The following is a 23,215-nucleotide window of genomic DNA, read 5'->3' on the forward strand; positions in this document are numbered from 1 at the left end:
GACATAACACACCAGGACATGGAACACCTGGACATACAACACCTGGACATATAACACCAGGACATACAACACCAGGACATAGCACACCAGGACATAACACACCAGGACATAACACACCAGGACATAACACACCAGGACATAACACACCAGGACATAACACACCAGGACATAACACACCAGGACATGCAACACCTGGACATACAACATCTGGACATAACACACCAGGACATAACACACCAGGACATAACACACAAGGACATAAGACACCAGGACATAAGACACCAGGACATAACACACCAGGACATAACACACCAGGACATAACACACCTGGACATACAACACCTGGACATAACACACCAGGACATAACACACCAGGACATAACACACCAGGACATAACACACCAGGACATACAACACCAGGACATACAACACCAGGACATAACACACCAGGACATAACACACCAGGACATACAACACCAGGACATAACACACCAGGACATAACACACCAGGACATAACACACCAGGACATAACACACCAGGACATAACACACCAGGACATACAACACCAGGACATACAACACCAGGACATAACACACCAGGACATAACACACCAGGACATACAACACCAGGACATAACACACCAGGACATAACACACCAGGACATAACACACCTGGACATAACACACTAGGACATGCAACACCTGGACATACAACATCTGGACATAACACACCAGGACATAACACACCAGGACATAACACACCAGGACATAACACACCAGGACATAACACACCAGGACATAACACACCAGGACATAACACACCAGGACATAACACACCAGGACATAACACACCAGGACATAACACACCAGGACATAACACACCAGGACATAACACACCAGGACATAACACACCAGGACAAGCAACACCTGGACATACAACACCTGGACATAACACACCATGACATAACACACCAGGACATAACACACCAGGACATAACACACCAGGACATACAACACCAGGACATACAACACCAGGACATAACACACCAGGACATAACACACCAGGACATAACACACCAGGACATAACACACCAGGACATAACACACCAGGACATAACACACCAGGACATAACACACCAGGACATACAACACCAGGACATACAACACCAGGACATAACACACCAGGACATAACACACCAGGACATAACACACCAGGACATAACACACCAGGACATAACACACCAGGACATACAACACCAGGACATAACACACAAGGACATAACACACCAGGACATAACACACCAGGACATAACACACCAGGACATAACACACCTGGACATAACACACCAGGACATAACACACCAGGACATACAACACCAGGACATAACACACCAGGACATAACACACCAGGACATAACACACCAGGACATAACACACCAGGACATAACACACCAGGACATAACACACCAGGACATAACACACAACAGGACATAACACACCAGGACATAACACACCAGGACATAACACACCAGGACATACAACACCAGGACATAACACACCAGGACATAACACACCAGGACATAACACACCAGGACATACAACACCAGGACATAACACACCAGGACATAACACACCAGGACATAACACACCAGGACATACAACACCAGGACATACAACACCAGGACATACAACACCAGGACATAACACACCAGGACATACAACACCAGGACATACAACACCAGGACATAACACACCAGGACATACAACACCAGGACATACAACACCAGGACATACAACACCAGGACATACAACACCAGGACATACAACACCAGGACATACAACACCAGGACATAACACACCAGGACATACAACACCAGGACATACAACACCAGGACATACAACACCAGGACATAACACACCAGGACATACAACACCAGGACATACAACACCAGGACATACAACACCAGGACATACAACACCAGGACATACAACACCAGGACATAACACACCAGGACATACAACACCAGGACATAACACACCAGGACATAACACACCAGGACATAACACACCAGGACATACAACACCAGGACATACAACACCAGGACATACAACACCAGGACATAACACACCAGGACATAACACACCAGGACATACAACACCAGGACATACAACACCAGGACATACAACACCAGGACATAACACACCAGGACATACAACACCAGGACATAACACACCAGGACATACAACACCAGGACATAACACACCAGGACATACAACACCAGGACATACAACACCAGGACATAACACACCAGGACATAACACACCAGGACATAACACACCAGGACATAACACACCAGGACATAACACACCAGGACATAACACACCAGGACATAACACACCAGGACATACAACACCAGGACATACAACACCAGGACATACAACACCAGGACATACAACACCAGGACATACAACACCAGGACATAACACACCAGGACATACAACACCAGGACATACAACACCAGGACATAACACACCAGGACATACAACACCAGGACATACAACACCAGGACATACAACACCAGGACATACAACACCAGGACATACAACACCAGGACATACAACACCAGGACATAACACACCAGGACATACAACACCAGGACATACAACACCAGGACATACAACACCAGGACATAACACACCAGGACATACAACACCAGGACATAACACACCAGGACATACAACACCAGGACATACAACACCAGGACATACAACACCAGGACATAACACACCAGGACATAACACACCAGGACATAACACACCAGGACATACAACACCAGGACATAACACACCAGGACATACAACACCAGGACATACAACACCAGGACATACAACACCAGGACATAACACCAGGACATAACACCAGGACATACAACACCAGGACATACAACACCAGGACATAACACCAGGACATAACACCAGGACATAACACCAGGACATACAACACCAGGACATACAACACCAGGACATACAACACCAGGACATACAACACCAGGACATACAACACCAGGACATAACACACCAGGACATACAACACCAGGACATAACACACCAGGACATACAACACCAGGACATACAACACCAGGACATAACACACCAGGACATAACACACCAGGACATAACACACCAGGACATACAACACCAGGACATACAACACCAGGACATACAACACCAGGACATAACACACCAGGACATAACACACCAGGACATAACACACCAGGACATACAACACCAGGACATAACACACCAGGACATAACACACCAGGACATAACACACCAGGACATAACACACCAGGACATAACACACCAGGACATACAACACCAGGACATAACACACCAGGACATACAACACCAGGACATACAACACCAGGACATAAAACACCAGGACATAACACACCAGGACATACAACACCAGGACATAACACACTAGGACATACAACACCAGGACATAACACACCAGGACATACAACACCAGGACATACAACACCAGGACATACCACACCAGGACATAACACACCAGGACATAACACACCAGGACATACAACACCAGGACATACAACACCAGGACATACAACACCAGGACATACAACACCAGGACATACAACACCAGGACATAACACACCAGGACATACAACACCAGGACATACAACACCAGGACATACAACACCAGGACATAACACACCAGGACATACAACACCAGGACATACAACACCAGGACATACAACACCAGGACATAACACACCAGGACATAACACACCAGGACATACAACACCAGGACATACAACACCAGGACATAACACGCCAGGACATAACACACCAGGACATACAACACCAGGACATACAACACCAGGACATACAACACCAGGACATAACACACCAGGACATACAACACCAGGACATACAACACCAGGACATAACACGCCAGGACATAACACGCCAGGACATAACACACCAGGACATACAACACCAGGACATAACACACAAGAACATAACACACCAGGACATACAACACCAGGACATACAACACCAGGACATAACACACCAGGACATACAACACCAGGACATACAACACCAGGACATACAACACCAAGACATAACACACCAGGACATACAACACCAGGACATAACACACCAGGACATACAACACCTGGACATACAACACCAGGACATACAACACCAGGACATAACACACCAGGACATACAACACCAGGACATAACACACCAGGACATACAACACCAGGACATAACACACCAGGACATACAACACCAGGACATAACACACCAGGACATACAACACCAGGACATAACACACCAGGACATAACACACCAGGACATAACACACCAGGACATACAACACCAGGACATACAACACCAGGACATAACACACCAATACATAACACACCCGGACATACAACACCAGGACATACAACACCAGGACAAATAACACCAGGACATACAACACCAGGACATACAACACCAGGACATACAACACCAGGACATACAACACCAGGACATATAACACCAGGACATAACACCAGGACATAACACCAGGACATAACACACCAGGACATACAACACCAGGACATACAACACCAGGACATACAACACCAGGACATAACACACCAGGACATACAACACCAGGACATACAACACCAGGACATACAACACCAGGACATACAACACCAGGACATACAACACCAGGACATACAACACCAGGACATACAACACCAGGACATACAACACCAGGACATACAACATCAAGGGATATAAACAGTCGTAATATCTAACTCATAATAAACAAAACAAAGGACAAACTCACTGTGTTAATGTTTAAGTTGTTAGGTAATTATTGTACATTTACGATTTTATAAAAAAATATTTTCTGATCATTGATGGGACAAGATCTCTATCAAGCTGACTGTTGGTGCTGAAAGTTTACCTATATAAAAAATATTTACAGTTGTGGCGCCAAATAGTCTGTTTATTAATTTTTTTTCAACGCACCGGCCGTATCCCACCGAGGCAGGGTGACACAAAAAGAAAAACAAAAGTTTCTCTTTTCAAATTTAGTAATATCATGGAATATATTTGGCAGATCTGGCGTGACCATGGGAGCCCAGCGGCTGCGTATAGGACTAACGCTAACTTTGTCTCTGGTTCGAATCTCGACAGTTCTTTGCAAATGTTACGAATGTGTTTTCTGAAGGTGTGTCAGTACACGCTACTGGAAATATGTGCCACATTCTGACTATCCCATCTTTGTTGCAATAGTTGTTCACGTCCTACCTTATCATATTTATAGAAAAACAGAAAATTGTTCAGAGATGGACTCCAATACCCCAATTATCTGGTTCTGATGCCACTAAGGGGTATGGCTAACCCCGGTTAATATCCCTCCAAGACAGTAAAGTTAATGACTCGTTCGATTTGCCTGTCTCCTGCGACGACTTGTAGACTCCGTTTAACTTTGTCTCATATACCTTTGTTTTTCAACAACGTCATTTTCCATATCTTTGTGTTGCCTATTGCATCTTCCATAAGTACAGCGTAAATATGACGACTCACGAAATCGAAATCACACGATTGCAGACGGGGCGGGGATAGAACCCGCGGACAGAGAGTCATAAAACTTCCTATGGTGTACAGATGTACCTAGCTGGATTAATTTTATTGTAGCTAGCTGGGTCAGTGGTTAACGTGTCGATCTGAAGTTTTATGACTCTCTGACCGCGGGTTCTATCCCCACCCGTGGTATAGTTTAAATAATGATCTGCTACACTGCCTCTCAATGATTATATTCGTGCTTCTACAAGAATTTCTGCGCTTCACCTTGGACGAGATGCAAGTGTCCATTCCGGTGTTTCAGCTTTACGTTGTTCCAGCATATGGAGCATAATTCTTCTCCAGGCTGAAGGACTGACCACCTCAAAACCAGTTAAGACTGCGTGCTGCACGTTTTCTGCGTAATGATCTTACATTCCTCTTCAAAGAACCGTGGACTGCCACAGGGCCCAATGGCTAACGCGTCGGTCTGGGGTTTTTGAGAGATCGCGGGTTCTAACTCCGCCCGTGGTATGGTTTGGTATAATGATATTGTCGATTCATTATACCTTTTCAATCTTTCAGTGCTATTATCGCTATGGAACGAGGACAAAACAAGGCGCACATGACTCTGCCAGGCATAAATTAAACCACTCAGACCATATAAGCATTGGAGTCTACAACATACCAAACAGAGCATACCTCATGTAGGTAAGATAGCATATCGCTGAGACACATCTGCATACCTGATTCCCTGGAAAGATGTTGCATAAGAACTTAAAAAATGTGATAAAGCAAGATAAATGTGCTTGAAAGACTCACGAAATCGTAATGACACGATTACAAACAAACCATAACACGGGCGAGGATAGAGCCCAGCACTGAAGATATATATATATATATATATATATATATATATATATATATATATATATATATATCGTGCCGAATATGTATATATATATATATATATATTTTTTTCATTAATGTTAATGTAAAAAAATTTAATTTTGCACCAAAAGAATCTTAGAAGACTTACCTAACCTTATTATAACAAGAGTAATTTATTTTAGCCTAACCCAACTAAATATATTTAAAATACGTTTACAATAATTTAGTACTATATATATATATATATTATTGCATACACAAATTTTCACTTGTCCTATATATGAGCGTTATATATATATATATATATATATATATATATATATATATATATATATATATATGGGATCCAGTAGACCTCAGTTGTAAATCATAGCAAACCTGAAGTAGATGAGCATTTCTTCAATGATCTCATACGTTTTTACTCCGTCTGGGTACATCTCTACTGGCATAAATTTGTTTGCTAAGTATTATTCCGAACTGACTTGTAAAAATCTGGTTCACAGGCTGTTGTCAAGGCTACTGAACAAGCGTTTGTCGAATCCCTGTATCAATAACATGTTAGCACCATTCTCTAGACAATAATAACAAGGTGTCTATGGGATTACAACTTCCCTAAGAGTATAATGCTAACAACTCTGGCGAGAAGACTTACCTCCTTAGAAGTAAAGTTGAGTTTCTTGCCGTCAAGCGTCCAAGTGATGTTAGCTTGAGGGTAGGTGTCCCTAGCCTTGCATACCAGACGTTCTTCAACACCCGCTTCTACCATCACCCCCTCCGTCAGTACTACCTGGTGCGGCGCCACTGTTACATACACCATTATTATTATTATTATTATTATTATTATTATTATTATTATTATTATTATTATTATTATTATTATTATAAATAAAGAACATAAAGACACAATACCCTGACTGGAACAATACACAAATACCCAGTCATGATATGATGATCAAACCAAATACAAATTATGTGGTCAGGCATATGATCACTGTCTTGAACACTATGGGCTTAATTGTTCACTTATTGAGGACAGTAAAATAATGATGAAAATAAGATACCATATATACTGAGCAAATTTCCTAAATTTGCTTGTAACTGTGAACTGTAGATATAACGCCAATTGTACCCTCAGTGGTAGCGACCAAATGGTCCTCAGCTGCAAATACATTGTAAAAGTAAGCTTGGAGAGAGAAGTTGCACCGGAAGGGTGTCAGGAACCAAGTTTTAAGACAGGAGACTACACAGGCATGAGACAATTCCTGAAGGAGCTGCCCAGGGAAAAGGAAATGATAGCAAGTGAGACGACTGAGTACGTGGCCAGAAAGTGCCAGGAGGCAGAAGAGATATTCATACCCAGGACATAAACAAAAGCACTGGAAAGACGAGTGTAAGTCCATGGTTCCCTCAGAGTTATAGAGTAAGTCCATGGTTCACCCAGAGTTATAGAGTAAGTCCATGGTTCACCCAGAGTTACAGAGTAAGTCCATGGTTCACCCAGAGTTATAGAGTAAGTCCATGGTTCACCCAGAGTTACAGAGTAAGTCCATGGTTCACCCAGAGTTATAGAGTAAGTCCATGGTTCACCCAGAGTTACAGAGTAAGTCCATGGTTCCCCCAGAGTTATAGAGTAAGTCCATGGTTCACACAGAGTTATAGAGTAAGTCCATGGTTCCCCCAGAGTTATAGAGTAAGTCCATGGTTCACACAGAGTTACAGATTAAGTCCATGGTTCACACAGAGTTACAAAGTCCGTGGTTCACCCAGAGTTACAAAGAGGCACAAGATATACGTAATAAAGAATATAAACAATATAAAAGGCACAGAACTCAAGAAAACAAGGAAACGAGGAGAAGAGCCAGAAATAAATATGCATGAGTGAGGAGAGAGACTGAACAACAATTTGAGAATGACACAACATCAAAAGCCAAGTTCATCTCACCCTGATAAACACTGGAGGACAGAAGGCATGGGGGGGGGGAGAGATATGATAACATATAAAATACTGAGAGGATTTGACAAAGTTAGGGTTGATAGGAACAGAATGTTTCACAGCTGTGACACAGCAACAAGGGGTCACAACTGGAAGTTTAAAACTCAGATGACTCACAGGATTGTTAGGAAGCACTTCTTCAGTCACAGAGTTGTCAGGAAGTAGAACAATCTGAAGAATGATGTAGTGGAGGCAGGAGCCATACATAACTTTAAGAAGAGGTACGATAAGCAGTGAGAGAGTGGATCTAGTGGCGATCAGTGAATAGGAGGGACCAGGACCTATGACTTGACCCCTGCAACTATAATTAGGTGAATACATACATACACACACACAATTTGAGGACGATTGATACTGACTATGTATTTTAAGATGTATTGTACGGTCCATGGGTGGAGAGAGTGGGTTGTTCTCCGACCTACAGATGAAGGGCGCTTGTACCAGGTCTCGTGTGAGTGGTCCCACCATCACGTCATTAACAGTGTGCGTAAGACCACTGTTGCTCACCACGTAACTACTGTTGTCTATTAGTTTCGCTCCCTGCCACCACGTTACCCTCGGCGCTGGTACACCTGAAGCAGAGATATTATTTTCCATGACTGATTATAACAAAGAATAACCCTAGAAAGACCAGTAGTTTGGCTTATTTTCGTTAGGGACGATACCTACTGACGTATGTGCAACACTTGGGTGTCTTTTTTAAGGAAACGTTTCGTAACACAGTGGCTTCACCAGTCCAATACAAAGAATGGTGAGTATCAGAAGGAATTTTAGGTAATCAGTCCCTCAGCTAGGAGTCGATATAATCAGTCCATCAATCTTGATAAGAATACAACATATGTACTGAACTGAAGAGGCCCCTGTGTGGCTATCTTAAAAAGATAGCCAAGTGTTGTACATGTTGTGCACGTTAACTAAGTTATCTACAAGTCAGTTACTCCCTAAGAATGCCATTGATTAGCTCCCCAGGTACTTATTTCCTGAAACATGAACAGGGGCACCAGGTGTTAGCACAGTTGCTAATTCCTCTCCTCTGTTCTTGGATGCTACTCACTACAGTCAATTAATGTCAACAGGTAAGCCAGCAGAAGGCCTCAGTCAGATGATCGAAAACTTCAACGATGGGTCATCATATGACTAAGACCCGCGTCAGGTAACACTTGTCCTGTTTCCTGACTAATCTTACGTAACCTAACTACAGTTGACTCGTACCCAGGTACCTCAACAGCTCATCCGTCTCAGGAATCGATCAGAGTTTACCAAGAATGAAGGGATCGTTCTAGTAACGTACGACTGGACACGAACTTACTCCAGATTTATGCTTAAATATCAATTGCTCTCTTTAGATGTTATTATTGCATTGTGCATCTGGCAGCTGCTGTGGATTTTTGGTAGTTCTTTGTTTCTGACAAGTGGTTTATTTTTGGCTAGTGGTTTGTTTCTGACAACTGGTTTATTTCAGACAAGTCGTTTATTTTTTGGATAGTTAATATCTGACAAGTGGTTTATTTTTTGGATAGTTAATATCTGACAAGTGGTTTATTTTTGATAGTGGTTTATTAACTGACAAGTGGTTTATTTCTGACAAATAGTTTATTTCATTTCTGGCAAATGGTTTATTTCCGGAAAGTTGTTTACTGTGGGTCAGTGGTTTATTTAAGGCTAGTGAATTATTTCTTGTTAGTGGTTTGTTTTTAACTATTGGTTTATCTAGTTTTTACTAGTTGGTGTTTATTCTAACTAGTGCTTTATTTCGCACTCTTTTTGGAGTGTGGTTTATTTCTGTCTATGGGTTTATTTCTAGTTAATAGTTTTGTCTTGCCAGTCGTTTATTTATGGATGCTGATTAATAATTTCTTACCAGTGTTATAATTTTTGTTTTAGTGGTTTGTTTCTAGCTAGTGGTTTATTTCTGTTCTTTCTATTTTATTTCTCTAGTGATTTATTTTTGTCTAGTGGTTTATTTATACCAGGTGGTTTATAACTACGGTTTTATTTCCAGCTGGTAGTTCATTTCGGTTTGTTTAATAGTGATTTTTTCTCCGTCTAGTGTTTTTTCATTAGTTATTTTTTCCGGCTAGTGGTTTAGGACGCAATCCACACCAGTCCAGTAACACCCAGGATGTGACCCACACCAGTCCAGTAACACCCAGGATGTGACCCACACCAGTCCAGCAACACCCAGGATGTGACCCACACCAGTCCAGTAACACCCAGGATGTGACCCACACCAGTCCAGTAACACCCAGGATGTGACCCACACCAGTCCAGCAACACCCAGGATGTGACCCACACCAGTCCAGTAACACCCAGGATGTGACCCACACCAGTCCAGTAACACCCAGGATGTGACCCACACCAGTCCAGTAACACCCAGGATGTGACCCACACCAGTCCAGCAACAAACAGGATAACACCCAGGATGTGACCCACACCAGTCCACTAACACCCAGGATGTGACCCACACCAGTCCACTAACACCCAGGATGTGACCCACACCAGTCCACTAACACCCAGGATGTGACCCACACCAGTCCACTAACACCCAGGATGTGACCAAAACCAGTCCACTAACACCCAGGATGTGACCCACACCAGTCCACTAACACCCAGGATGTGACCCACACCAGTCCACTAACACCCAGGATGTGACCCACACCAGTCCACTAACACCCAGGATGTGACCCACACCAGTCCACTAACACCCAGGATGTGACCCACACCAGTCCACTAACACCCAGGATGTGACCCACACCAGTCCACTAACACCCAGGATGTGACCCACACCAGTCCACTAACACCCAGGATGTGACCCACACCAGTCCACTAACACCCAGGATGTGACCCACACCAGTCCAGTAACACCCAGGATGTGACCCACACCAGTCCAGTAACACCCAGGATGTGACCCACACCAGTCCACTAACACCCAGGATGTGACCCACACCAGTCCACTAACACCCAGGATGTGACCCACACCAGTCCACTAACACCCAGGATGTGACCCACACCAGTCCAGTAACACCCAGGATGTGACCCACACCAGTCCAGTAACACCCAGGATGTGACCCACACCAGTCCAGTAACACCCAGGATGTGACCCACACCAGTCCACTAACACCCAGGATGTGACCCACACCAGTCCAGTAACACCCCGGATGTGACCCACACCAGTCCACTAACACCCAGGATGTGACCCACACCAGTCCACTAACACCCAGGATGTGACCCACACCAGTCCACTAACACCCAGGATGTGACCCACACCAGTCCACTAACACCCAGGATGTGACCCACACCAGTCCACTAACACCCAGGATGTGACCCACACCAGTCCAGTAACACCCAGGATGTGACCCACACCAGTCCACTAACACCCAGGATGTGACCCACACCAGTCCACTAACACCCAGGATGTGACCCACACCAGTCCACTAACACCCAGGATGTGACCCACACCAGTCCACTAACACCCAGGATGTGACCCACACCAGTCCACTAACACCCAGGATGTGACCCACACCAGTCCACTAACACCCAGGATGTGACCCACACCAGTCCAGTAACACCCAGGATGTGACCCACACCAGTCCAGTAACATCCAGGATGTGACCCACACCAGTCCAGTAACACCCAGGATGTGACCCACACCAGTCCAGTAACACCCAGGATGTGACCCACACCAGTCCAGTAACACCCAGGATGTGACCCACACCAGTCCAGTAACACCCAGGATGTGACCCACACCAGTCCAGTAACACCCAGGATGTGACCCACACCAGTCCAGTAACACCCAGGATGTGACCCACACCAGTCCAGTAACACCCAGGATGTGACCCACAACAGTCCAATAACATTATGGATGTGACCCACACCAGTCCAGTAGCACCCAGGATGTGACCCACACCAGTCCAGTAACACCCAGGATGTGACCCACACCAGTCCACTAACACCCAGGATGTGACCCACACCAGTCCACTAACACCCAGGATGTGACCCACACCAGTCCAGTAACACCCAGGATGTGACCCACACCAGTCCAGTAACACCCAGGATGTGACCCACACCAGTCCACTAACACCCAGGATGTGACCCACACCAGTCCAGTAACACCCAGGATGTGACCCACACCAGTCCAGTAACACCCAGGATGTGACCCACACCAGTCCAGTAACACCCAGGATGTGACCCACACCAGTCCACTAACACCCAGGATGTGACCCACACCAGTCCACTAACACCCAGGATGTGACCCACACCAGTCCACTAACACCCAGGATGTGACCCACACCAGTCCAGTGTGACCCACACCAGTCCAGTAACACCCAGGATGTGACCACCCACACACAGTCCACTAACACCCAGGATATGACCCACACCAGTCCACTAACACCCAGGATGTGACCCACACCAGTCCACTAACACCCAGGATGTGACCCACACCAGTCCAGTAACACCCAGGATGTGACCCACACCAGTCCACCAGTCTAGTAACATCCAGTGTGACCCACTAACACCCAGGATGTGACCCACACCAGTCCACTAACACCCAGGATGTGACCCACACCAGTCCACACCAGTAAACACCCAGGATGTGACCCACACCAGTCCACTAACACCCAGGATGTGACCCACACCAGTCCACTAACACCCAGGATGTGACCCACACCAGTCCAGTAACACCCAGGATGTGACCCACACCAGTCCACAACACCCAGTCCACACCTCCAAACACCCAGGATGTGACCCACACCAGTCCAGTAACACCCAGGATAACACCAGTCAACACCCAGGATGTGACCCACACCAGTCCACTAACACCCAGGATGTGACCCACACCAGTCCAGTAACACCCAGGATGTGACCCACACCAGTCCACTAACACCCAGGATGTGACCCACACCAGTCCACACCTAGGATGTGAACACCAGTCAGGGATGTGACCCACACCAGTCCACTAACACCCAGGATGTGACCCACACCAGTCCACTAACACCCAGGATGTGACCCACACCAGTCCACTAACACCCAGGATGTGACCCACACCAGTCCACTAACACCCAGGATGTGACCCACACCAGTCCACTAACACCCAGGATGTGACCCACACCAGTCCACTAACACCCAGGATGTGACCCACACCAGTCCACTAACACCCAGGATGTGACCCACACCAGTCCACTAACACCCAGGATGTGACCCACACCAGTCCACTAACACCCAGGATGTGACCCACACCAGTCCACTAACACCCAGGATGTGACCCACACCAGTCCACTAACACCCAGGATGTGACCCACACCAGTCCACTAACACACCCAGTCCACTAACACCCAGATGTGACCCACACCAGTCCACTAACACCAGGATGTGACAGGATATGACCCACACGAGTCCAGTAACACCCAGGATGTGACCCACACCAGTCCAGTAACACCCAGGATGTGATCTACACCAGTCCAGTAACACCCAGGATGTGACCCACACCAGTCCACTAACACCCAGGATGTGACCCACACCAGTCCAGTAACACCCAGGATGTGACCCACACCAGTCCAGTAACACCCAGGATGTGACCCACACCAGTCCAGTAACACCCAGGATGTGACCCACACCAGTCCACTAACACCCAGGTTGTGACCCACACCAGTCCAGTAACACCTAGGATGTGACCACACCAGTCCAGTAACACCGAGGATGTGACCCACACCAGTCCAGTAACACCCAGGATGTGACCCACACCAGTCCACTAACACCCATCATGTGACCCACACCAGTCCACTAACACCCATCATGTGACCCACACCAGTCCACTAACACCCATCATGTGACCCACACCAGTCCACTAACACCCAGGATGCGACCCACACCAGTCCACTAACACCCAACATGTGACCCACACCAGTCCACTAACACCCAGGATGCGACCCACACCAGTCCACTAACACCCATCATGTGACCCACACCAGTCCACTAACACCCATCATGTGACCCACACCAGTCCACTAACTAACACCCAGTCCACTAACACGCAGATGCGACCCACACCAGTCCACTAACAGGATGTGACCCACCAGTCCACTATGTGACCCACACCAGTCAACTAACACCCAGGATGTGACCCACACCAGTCCACTAACACCCAGGATGTGACCCACACCAGTCCACTAACACCCAGGATGTGACCCACACCAGTCCACTAACACCCATCATGTGACCCACACCAGTCCACTAACACCCAGGATGTGACCCACACCAGTCCACTAACACCCAGGATGTGACCCACACCAGTCCACTAACACCCAGGATGCGACCCACACCAGTCCACTAACACCCATCATGTGACCCACACCAATCCACTAACACCCAGGATGTAACCTACACCAGTCCAGTAACATCCAGGGTATGACCCACACAAGTCTAGTAACATCCAGGATGTGACCCACACCAGTCCAGTAACACCCACGATGTGATCTACACCAGTCCAGTAACACCCAGGATGTGACCCACACCAGTCCACTAACACCCAGGATGTGACCCACACCAGTCCACTAACACCCAGGATGTGACCCACACCAGTCCAGTAACACCCAGGATGTGACCCACACCAGTCCACTAACACCCAGGATGTGACCCACACCAGTCCAGTAACACCCAGGATGTGACCCACACCAGTCCAGTAACACCCAGGATGTGACCCACACCAGTCCACTAACACCCAGGATGTGACCCACACCAGTCCAGTAACACCCAGGATGTGACCCACAACAGTCCAATAACACCCAGGATATGACCTACACCAGTCCAGTAACACCCAGGATGTGATCTACACCAGTCCAGTAACACCCAGGATGTGACCCACAACAGTCCACTAACACCCAGGATGTGACCCACACCAGTCCACTAACACCCAGGATGTGACCCACACCAGTCCACTAACACCCAGGATGTGACCCACACCAGTCCACTAACACCCAGGATGTGACCCACACCAGTCCACTAACACCCAGGATGTGACCCACACCAGTCCACTAACACCCAGGATGTGACCCACACCAGTCCACTAACACCCAGGATGTGACCCACACCAGTCCACTAACACCCTGGATGTGACCCACACCAGTCCACTAACACCCAGGATGTGACCCACACCAGTCCACTAACACCCAGGATGTGACCCACACCAGTCCACTAACACCCAGGATGTGACCCACACCAGTCCACTAACACCCAGGATGTGACCCACACCAGTCCACTAACACCCAGGATGTGACCCACACCAGTCCACTAACACCCAGGATGTGACCCACACCAGTCCACTAACACCCAACATGTGACCTACACCAGTGCAGTAACACCCAGGATGTGACCCATACCAGTCCACTAACACCCAGGATGTGACCCACACCAGTCCACTAACACCCAGGATGTGACCCACACCAGTCCACTAACACCCAGGATGTGACCCACACCAGTCCACTAACACCCATGATGTGACCCACACCAGTCCACTAACACCCAGGATGTGACCCACACCAGTCCACTAACACCCAGGATGTGACCCACACCAGTCCACTAACACCCAGGATGTGACCCACACCAGTCCACTAACACCCAGGATGTGACCCACACCAGTCCACTAACACCCAGGATGTGACCCACACCAGTCCACTAACACCCAGGATGTGACACTCACCAGTGCACTAACACCCAGGATATGACCCACACCAGTCCACTAACACCTAAGATGTGACCACACCAGTTCACTAACACCCAGGATGTGACTCTCACCAGTCCACTGACACCCAGGATGTTGACCACACCAGTCCACTAACACCCAGGATGTGACCCACACCAGTCCACTAACAACCAGGATGTGACCCACACCAGTCCACTAACACCCAGGATGTGACCCACACCAGTCCACTAACACCCAGGATGTGACCCACACCAGTCCACTAACACCCAGGATGTGACCCACACCAGTCCACTAACACCCAGGATGTGACCCACACCAGTCCACTAACACCCAGGATGTGACCCACACAAGTCCACTAACACCCAGGATGCGACCCACACCAGTCCACTAACACCCAGGATGTGACCCACACCAGTCCACTAACACCCAGGATGTGACCCACACCAGTCCACTAACACCCAGGATGTGACCCACACCAGTCCACTAACACCCAGGATGCGACCCACACCAGTCCACTAACACCCAGGATGCGACCCACACCAGTCCACTAACACCCAGGATGTGACCCACACCAGTCCACTAACACCCAGGATGCGACCCACACCAGTCCACTAACACCCAGGATGTGACCCACACCAGTCCACTAACACCCAGGATGTGACCCACACCAGTCCACTAACACCCAGGATGTGACCCACACCAGTCCACTAACACCCAGGATGTGACCCACACCAATCCACTAACACCCAGGATGTGACCCACACCAGTCCACTAACACCCAGGATGCGACCCACACCAGTCCACTAACACCCAGGATGTGACCCACACCAGTCCAGTAACATCCAGGGCATGACCCACACATGTCTAGTAACACCCAGGATGCGACCCACACCAGTCCACTAACACCCAGGTACCAATTTTACTGATGGGTGAATATAGACAACCGCAGTAATGAAACACGCCCAATGTTTCTACCCTCGCTGGGAATCGAACGCAGAAACTCGCTGTGTGAAGCAAGAGCTTTAGCGATCAGGCCACGGGTCACCGTATATTAGCTTAAGTAGTATATGTAAGGTAAGATAAAGCTAGATTAGGTTTAATTAGGCTAGATTAAGTTAGGTTGTGTTTGAATAGATTAAGTTTGGATAGAACAGATTGTTAAATTACAAAATGCTTTCAGAGAGTTTATTTATTTATTTACTCATAAATAAATAAACAAAAGAAAGCTTATTAAACCTGTCTCAGCAGATTAGGAATAATTAAGGGAACGGGTGGGGTTTGAACTAATCGCAAGCAATTTCTAAAACTCAGAGGCCAGTGCGCTAACCACTGAGCCAGCTGGCTCTAATAAAACTCCTCCAAATAGGTATATTTCTGTACACCATAGGGAGGTTAGCACGGGCCACTATTGTGACCACAAATCCAGGTTTTTGAAATTGGAGTAGTTAACACACTGGCCTGTCGGTTTTAGGGCTCACTTGCCATGGTTTCAACCCCCACCCGTTCCGATCTTTTTGGAACTCTGTTATTACGATTTAGTGATTCAGATAAAGAATAATGAAAACGGCGTTACTGAGCACGAGAATGGGTTGTTGCAGGAATGGGTTGGGAGGAAAATGAGTTTTTGCGGGAATAGGTTGGCAGAAGAATGGGTTGCAGGAATGGGTTGGCAGAAGAATGGGTTGCAGGAATGGGTTGGCAGAAGAATGGGTTGTTGCAGGAATGGATTGGCAGAAGAATGGGTTGTTGCAGAAATGGGTTGGCAGAAGAATAGGTTGTTGCAGGAATAGGATGTCAGGAGAATGGGTTGTTGCAGGATTGGGTTGGGAGGAAAATGGGTTGGCAGGAGAATGGGTTTCTGCAAGAATGGGTTGGCAAGAGAATGGGTTAGTACAGCAATGGATTTTCTTACTTCAAAGTGTTGATCCTTGAGGGCATTTTAATTTCTTCCACTCGCTCTTCCACTCGCTCTTCCACTCGCTCTTCCACTCGCTCTTCCACTCGCTCTTCCACTCGCTCTTCCACTCGCTCTTCCACTCGCTCTTCCACTCGCTCTTCCACTCGCTCTTCCACTAACATCACTTGTATCCACTTGAAGCTTCACAAGTCCCTTCAAAAATATCCACCAGAATACCTTCCTAAATGCTTCATCCGACGCTACTTCTCTCATTAATTCAATTTTTCCTACACAAACCTTACGTTAGTTCTGAAATGTTTTGTTTGTAAGCAAAAGCCGCTAACTGGTAACAAACAATGGCGGCACCAAGCATCCAGTCTGTTTATTTGTTCAGTTGCTTTTGGCTGCTTGTAACTACCCAGACAACGATGTTTATGCTTGCTTGAATTTCAATTTGCTTTCTTTCAGTTTCTGGAGGGGTGAAAAAATACTCATGTGAGCGCATTTTGAAACACATAAAAAAGGATTTACGCTGAATAAATTTTGTAATTCAAAGGATATTGAAAACAAATTGATTTGGCAGTAGAGTTGTAGCGTTAAAATTTCGTCTTTAATGGAAATGTCTTGAGTAGCATTAAGAAAAGAGTAGTTAAAAACACTGTGCTTTTGGGAGAGTCTGAAGGGAAGTTGCGGAGGTTGGTGGATGATTTTGGTAGGGTATGTAAAAGAAGGAAATTAAAAGTGAATACAGGAAAGAGTAAGGTTATGAGGACAACAAAAATATTGGGTGACGAAAGATTGGATATCAGATTGGAGGGAGAGAGTATGGAGGATGTGAATGTATTCAGATATTTAGGAGTGGACGTGTCAGCATATGGATCTATGAAGGATGAGGTGAATCATAGAATTGATGAGGGGAAAAAGGTGCACTGAGGAGTCTGTGGAGACAAAGAACTTTGTCCATGAAAGCAAAGAGGGGAATGTATGAGAGTATATTTATACCAACGCTCTTATATGGGTGTGAAGCATGGGTGATGAATGTTGCAACAAGGAGAAGGCTGGAGGCAGTGGAGATGTCATGTCTGAGGGCAATGTGTGGTGTGAATATAATGCAGAGAATTCGTAGTTTGGAAATTAGTAGGAGGAGCGAGATTACCAAAACTATTATCCAGAGGGCTGAGGAAAGGTTGGATAGAGGTCGGACTAGGAAAGGCTAGAGGGAGGGAGGTTTCTTGTGCGAGGGGCTTGGACTTCCAGCAAACGTGCGTGAGCGTGTTAGGAGCAAATGGAGACAAATGGTTTTTAGGACTTGACGTGCTGTTGGAGTGTGAGCAGGGAAATATTTATGAACGGATTCAGGGAAACCAGCACTCCTGACTTGAGTCTTGGAGATGGGAAGTACAGTGTCTGCACTCTGAAGGAGGGATGTCAATGTTGCAGTTTTATAACTGTAGTGTAAGCATGCCTCTAGCAAGACAGTGATGGAGTGAATGATAGTGAAAGTTTTTCTTTTTCGGGCCACCCTGCCTTGGTGGGAAACGGCCGATGTGTTACTAAAAATTAAAATAATATGGTTGTGTGTTGCGATTGACCTGCCGAGCATAGATCAGTAATGTTTGTGTAACGTTCCTCCATTCTTAAGCTCGTATGTGTGAGATAATTACAACGTGCCTACGAGAGGCAGAAAAAGATAGTAATTATACTGTCTCGTATTTATTCCCATAGGAAAAAAATAAGTTCCGTTGTGGTGAAAATAACTCGTTAAGGTTTTCCATGTTGGCGTTCCTTTTCTTAAATATTGTAATCACCTAGTTGTGGTTGCAGGGGTCGATTCACAGCTACTGGCGAACAGAACAGATCAAGGAAAGTAAAAGGATACGGGTGTAACTAATGTAGCATTATTATGGCAATATGTCGCTCTCCAGGAGCTTTGTCAAGTAGTTACGGCGAGACGTTGCCATAATGAAACGTCACATTACTTGCAACTGTGTTATTTTACCTAACATAATCACTTACACTGCATGGGGAAGTGAAACAGAATTCTATCTCCGTAAGCCATACGTGTTGTAAGAGGAGACTAAAATGCCGGGAGCAAGGGGCTAGTAACCCCTTCTTCTGTATATATAAATTTAAAAGGAGAAATTTTCGTTTTTCCTTTCGGGATGCCCTGCCTCGGTGGGACACTGCTGGTGCGTTGAAAGAAGAATTTACTATTACTATGTTCGAGAAGGGCTTTAACGTGACAAAAAAAAAATTAGATTCTATAAAATTAGGTTCAATTAGATCTGCACTAATTAAATTATGCTAGAAAGAAATTGATTTGCTTAAGTTAGATAATATTATCTTAAGTAAGATTAAGTGCCTGTGTTCAGATATTAGTAATAGGTACCTGGATGTTTTCGACTAATATTGGTCATAACCTAGATATGGCAGGATGTGTGGACAAGTATCTCCACACTTACTACACTAAGTAGTAAATAGGTACATTGGTGCAAGTCAAACATTATGGGTGAGACGACACTCGTTATCATTGTCTCCTAACACAGAAAGTAAGTTAGTTCTTTTGGACGGCATATAAAGTACATTGAGGCAGAATACAAGCTGTTATAATTGGACAATATATTTTAATATGTGATTTTATTAGGCAGTGCCTTAGGACATGCTGCCAGTAATAATGAAAGATAAATAAAGATTCTTTTCTGTATGACGACAGTACTGGAAGACAGTAGGAGAGGCGGTACTTACCACTAACAGAAGTGCAGAATATCGTTGACTTTCTCTCCTGTATGACGACAATTATGGGAAACAGAGAAATGTTACTTAACACTATTTAAGGTGCTGGATATGCTGACTGTTTCACGTGCGTTGACGGTACTGGAAAACAGTAAGTTACAACTTACCGTCGACGGTTCTCAAGAATAAGTTGACCTCTCCTTTCAGACAACAGTCTTACAAGATGGTAGGAGAGAGATAATGCTTACCACCAATAACGGTGCACGATAAGTTGAGCTTCTCTCCTTCCTGGAAAGGACCCACGTCAGACCGTAGCCTGAGTGTTAATTCTTCTGGTAGACCGCTACCCAACACCTTCACAGTGGGACCTGTGCTGGGGTTCGCTGGTAAGAAAACGTGTTCTACATTATTCATACATACATTATATATATATATATATATATATATATATATATATATATATATATATATATATATATATATATATATATATATATATATATTATCGTGGCCACGAACGAGTGTTACTGAATCAATAACAACACTGCGACAGGCCGAGATTTCGAACCCAAATCTTTTTGGCCTTGCTTTATGGTGAGCAAAAATCACATGACGCCTTGGCCCACAGGACCACACAATCCTACAAGAACCAAGCACCCAGCCAAGCTAGGTGTGTTACTCTTGGTCCGAGGATTTAGTTATGTGGGAGACTATTATTCCCATATGGCGCACCATCCTTCACAAGCAGTATACTTAAAGTCAGTCAGTTATATACATTTTTTCGTTATCTTCAGAATGAATTTTCGTTGACTTTTGGCAAAAACAAATTTTTGTTCTGCTTATTTGGCAGAAAACACCTAATATTTATTTTAAAAATTATATAAATTGCATATATGGAAAAAACTAAATTTGTAAACAGTATTATTGAATTCACTGCACTGAAATGTGTATGTCGCTAATATACATACAGCAATGTGTCTATGTGTCTGAGTGTACATACAGCAATGTGTCTATGTGTCTCAGTTTATATACAAGAACATGCGTATGTCTCTCAGTGTATATACAGCAATATATGCATGTATCAGTGTATATACAGCAATATATGAATGTACCAGTGTATATACAGCAATATATGAATGTACCAGTGTATATACAGCAATATATGCATGTATCAGTGTATATACAGCAATATATGAATGTACCAGTGTATATACAGCAATATGTGCATGTATCAGTGTATATACAGCAATATATGAATGTACCAGTGTATATACAGCAATATGTGCATGTATCAGTGTATATACAGCAATATATGAATGTACCAGTGTATATACAGCAATATATGCATGCTTCAGTGTACATACAGTGACACGTGTACCTCAGTGTATATACAGGAACATGTGTATGTCTCTCAGCGTATATACAGTGACACGTGTATAATCACCAATCCTTAATAACAGTTATGTAGTGGAGAGGTTAAACATCCAGTTAACCTCTCAACCAAACTTTTTCCTTATGACATATTATAAATGATCTGTATTTCCTATTTGTGTTTTAGTGGGTGAGAAGCCAGTTTAATTGGTTTGAAGACACCCAGTTAATTTGTACATGTGCTTTTAACTCAGTTCTTTCCTTCTACATACGCGGTGTTACCGGGTGTTCCTATATAACTTAGATTAGTGTTGTCGGATATAAGAGTATGCCCAAAGAGAGAGAGAGAGAGAGAGAGAGAGAGAGAGAGACTCTTTGTTACTCACCATAGACTTTTAACTTGACTACAGAGGTGAGGGAAGGGGAGCTGAGGAAATCCACTCTACATGTGAAGTCACCATGGTCCTTCAAGGAAACACGCTGCAGGTTCAGGTGAACTCTGTGTTGCTGTGTCAGGTTCAAGGAGACGCGACCGTCGTAGGTAGCATCACGAATCTTGGAGTTGCCCGCCCGCCAGAAGTCGCCATTACGTGCATCATAGCTGTCAGAGAGATACGGTATTAAACACGAAAGAAAAACAATAATGCCAGTGTATTTATGTGTACACGATCCTCCTATATACTTCTTGTCAAAGGGTTTGTGGTACGCATGTGGGGATGCATATAACTGTCAGAAACAGCCCTATTGATCAGGTTACCAACTTCATTGAAAGTATGTGACAAGACTGCCGTGGTATTACGGGAACTGGTTCTAGGGATCATCACTACCACGGTCCCGTTTGACAACAGACTTATTATATTATTAGAGAATTATCCAAGTTGCCAATATAATCGTTGCAACTTCCGCCATGAGACTTCAGAAAGCAGAACTCTGAATTCATACGACCACTGCCCCTGACAGCCATGAAATAAATCTTCATGAAATAAACTGACTGCAGACCTCGAAGAACCAGCAAAAAAAATAAAAACGAAGA

General features: G+C 45.3%; 1 protein-coding gene across 1 annotated transcript in view; it reads right to left on the minus strand.

Annotated features, from left to right (window-relative positions):
• The window catches only part of LOC128687831 (neural cell adhesion molecule 1-like), a 158,923-nt gene that overhangs the window by 96,059 nt on the left and 39,649 nt on the right, over positions 1–23,215 (minus strand). The window contains 4 exon segments of the mRNA XM_070083832.1: positions 7,142–7,290; positions 8,842–9,054; positions 21,060–21,194; positions 22,569–22,783. Coding sequence (XP_069939933.1) covers positions 7,142–7,290; positions 8,842–9,054; positions 21,060–21,194; positions 22,569–22,783 — 712 coding nt within the window.

The sequence above is a fragment of the Cherax quadricarinatus genome, chromosome 10 (genome assembly GCF_038502225.1).
Source record: "Cherax quadricarinatus isolate ZL_2023a chromosome 10, ASM3850222v1, whole genome shotgun sequence".
Lineage (NCBI taxonomy): Eukaryota > Metazoa > Arthropoda > Malacostraca > Decapoda > Parastacidae > Cherax > Cherax quadricarinatus.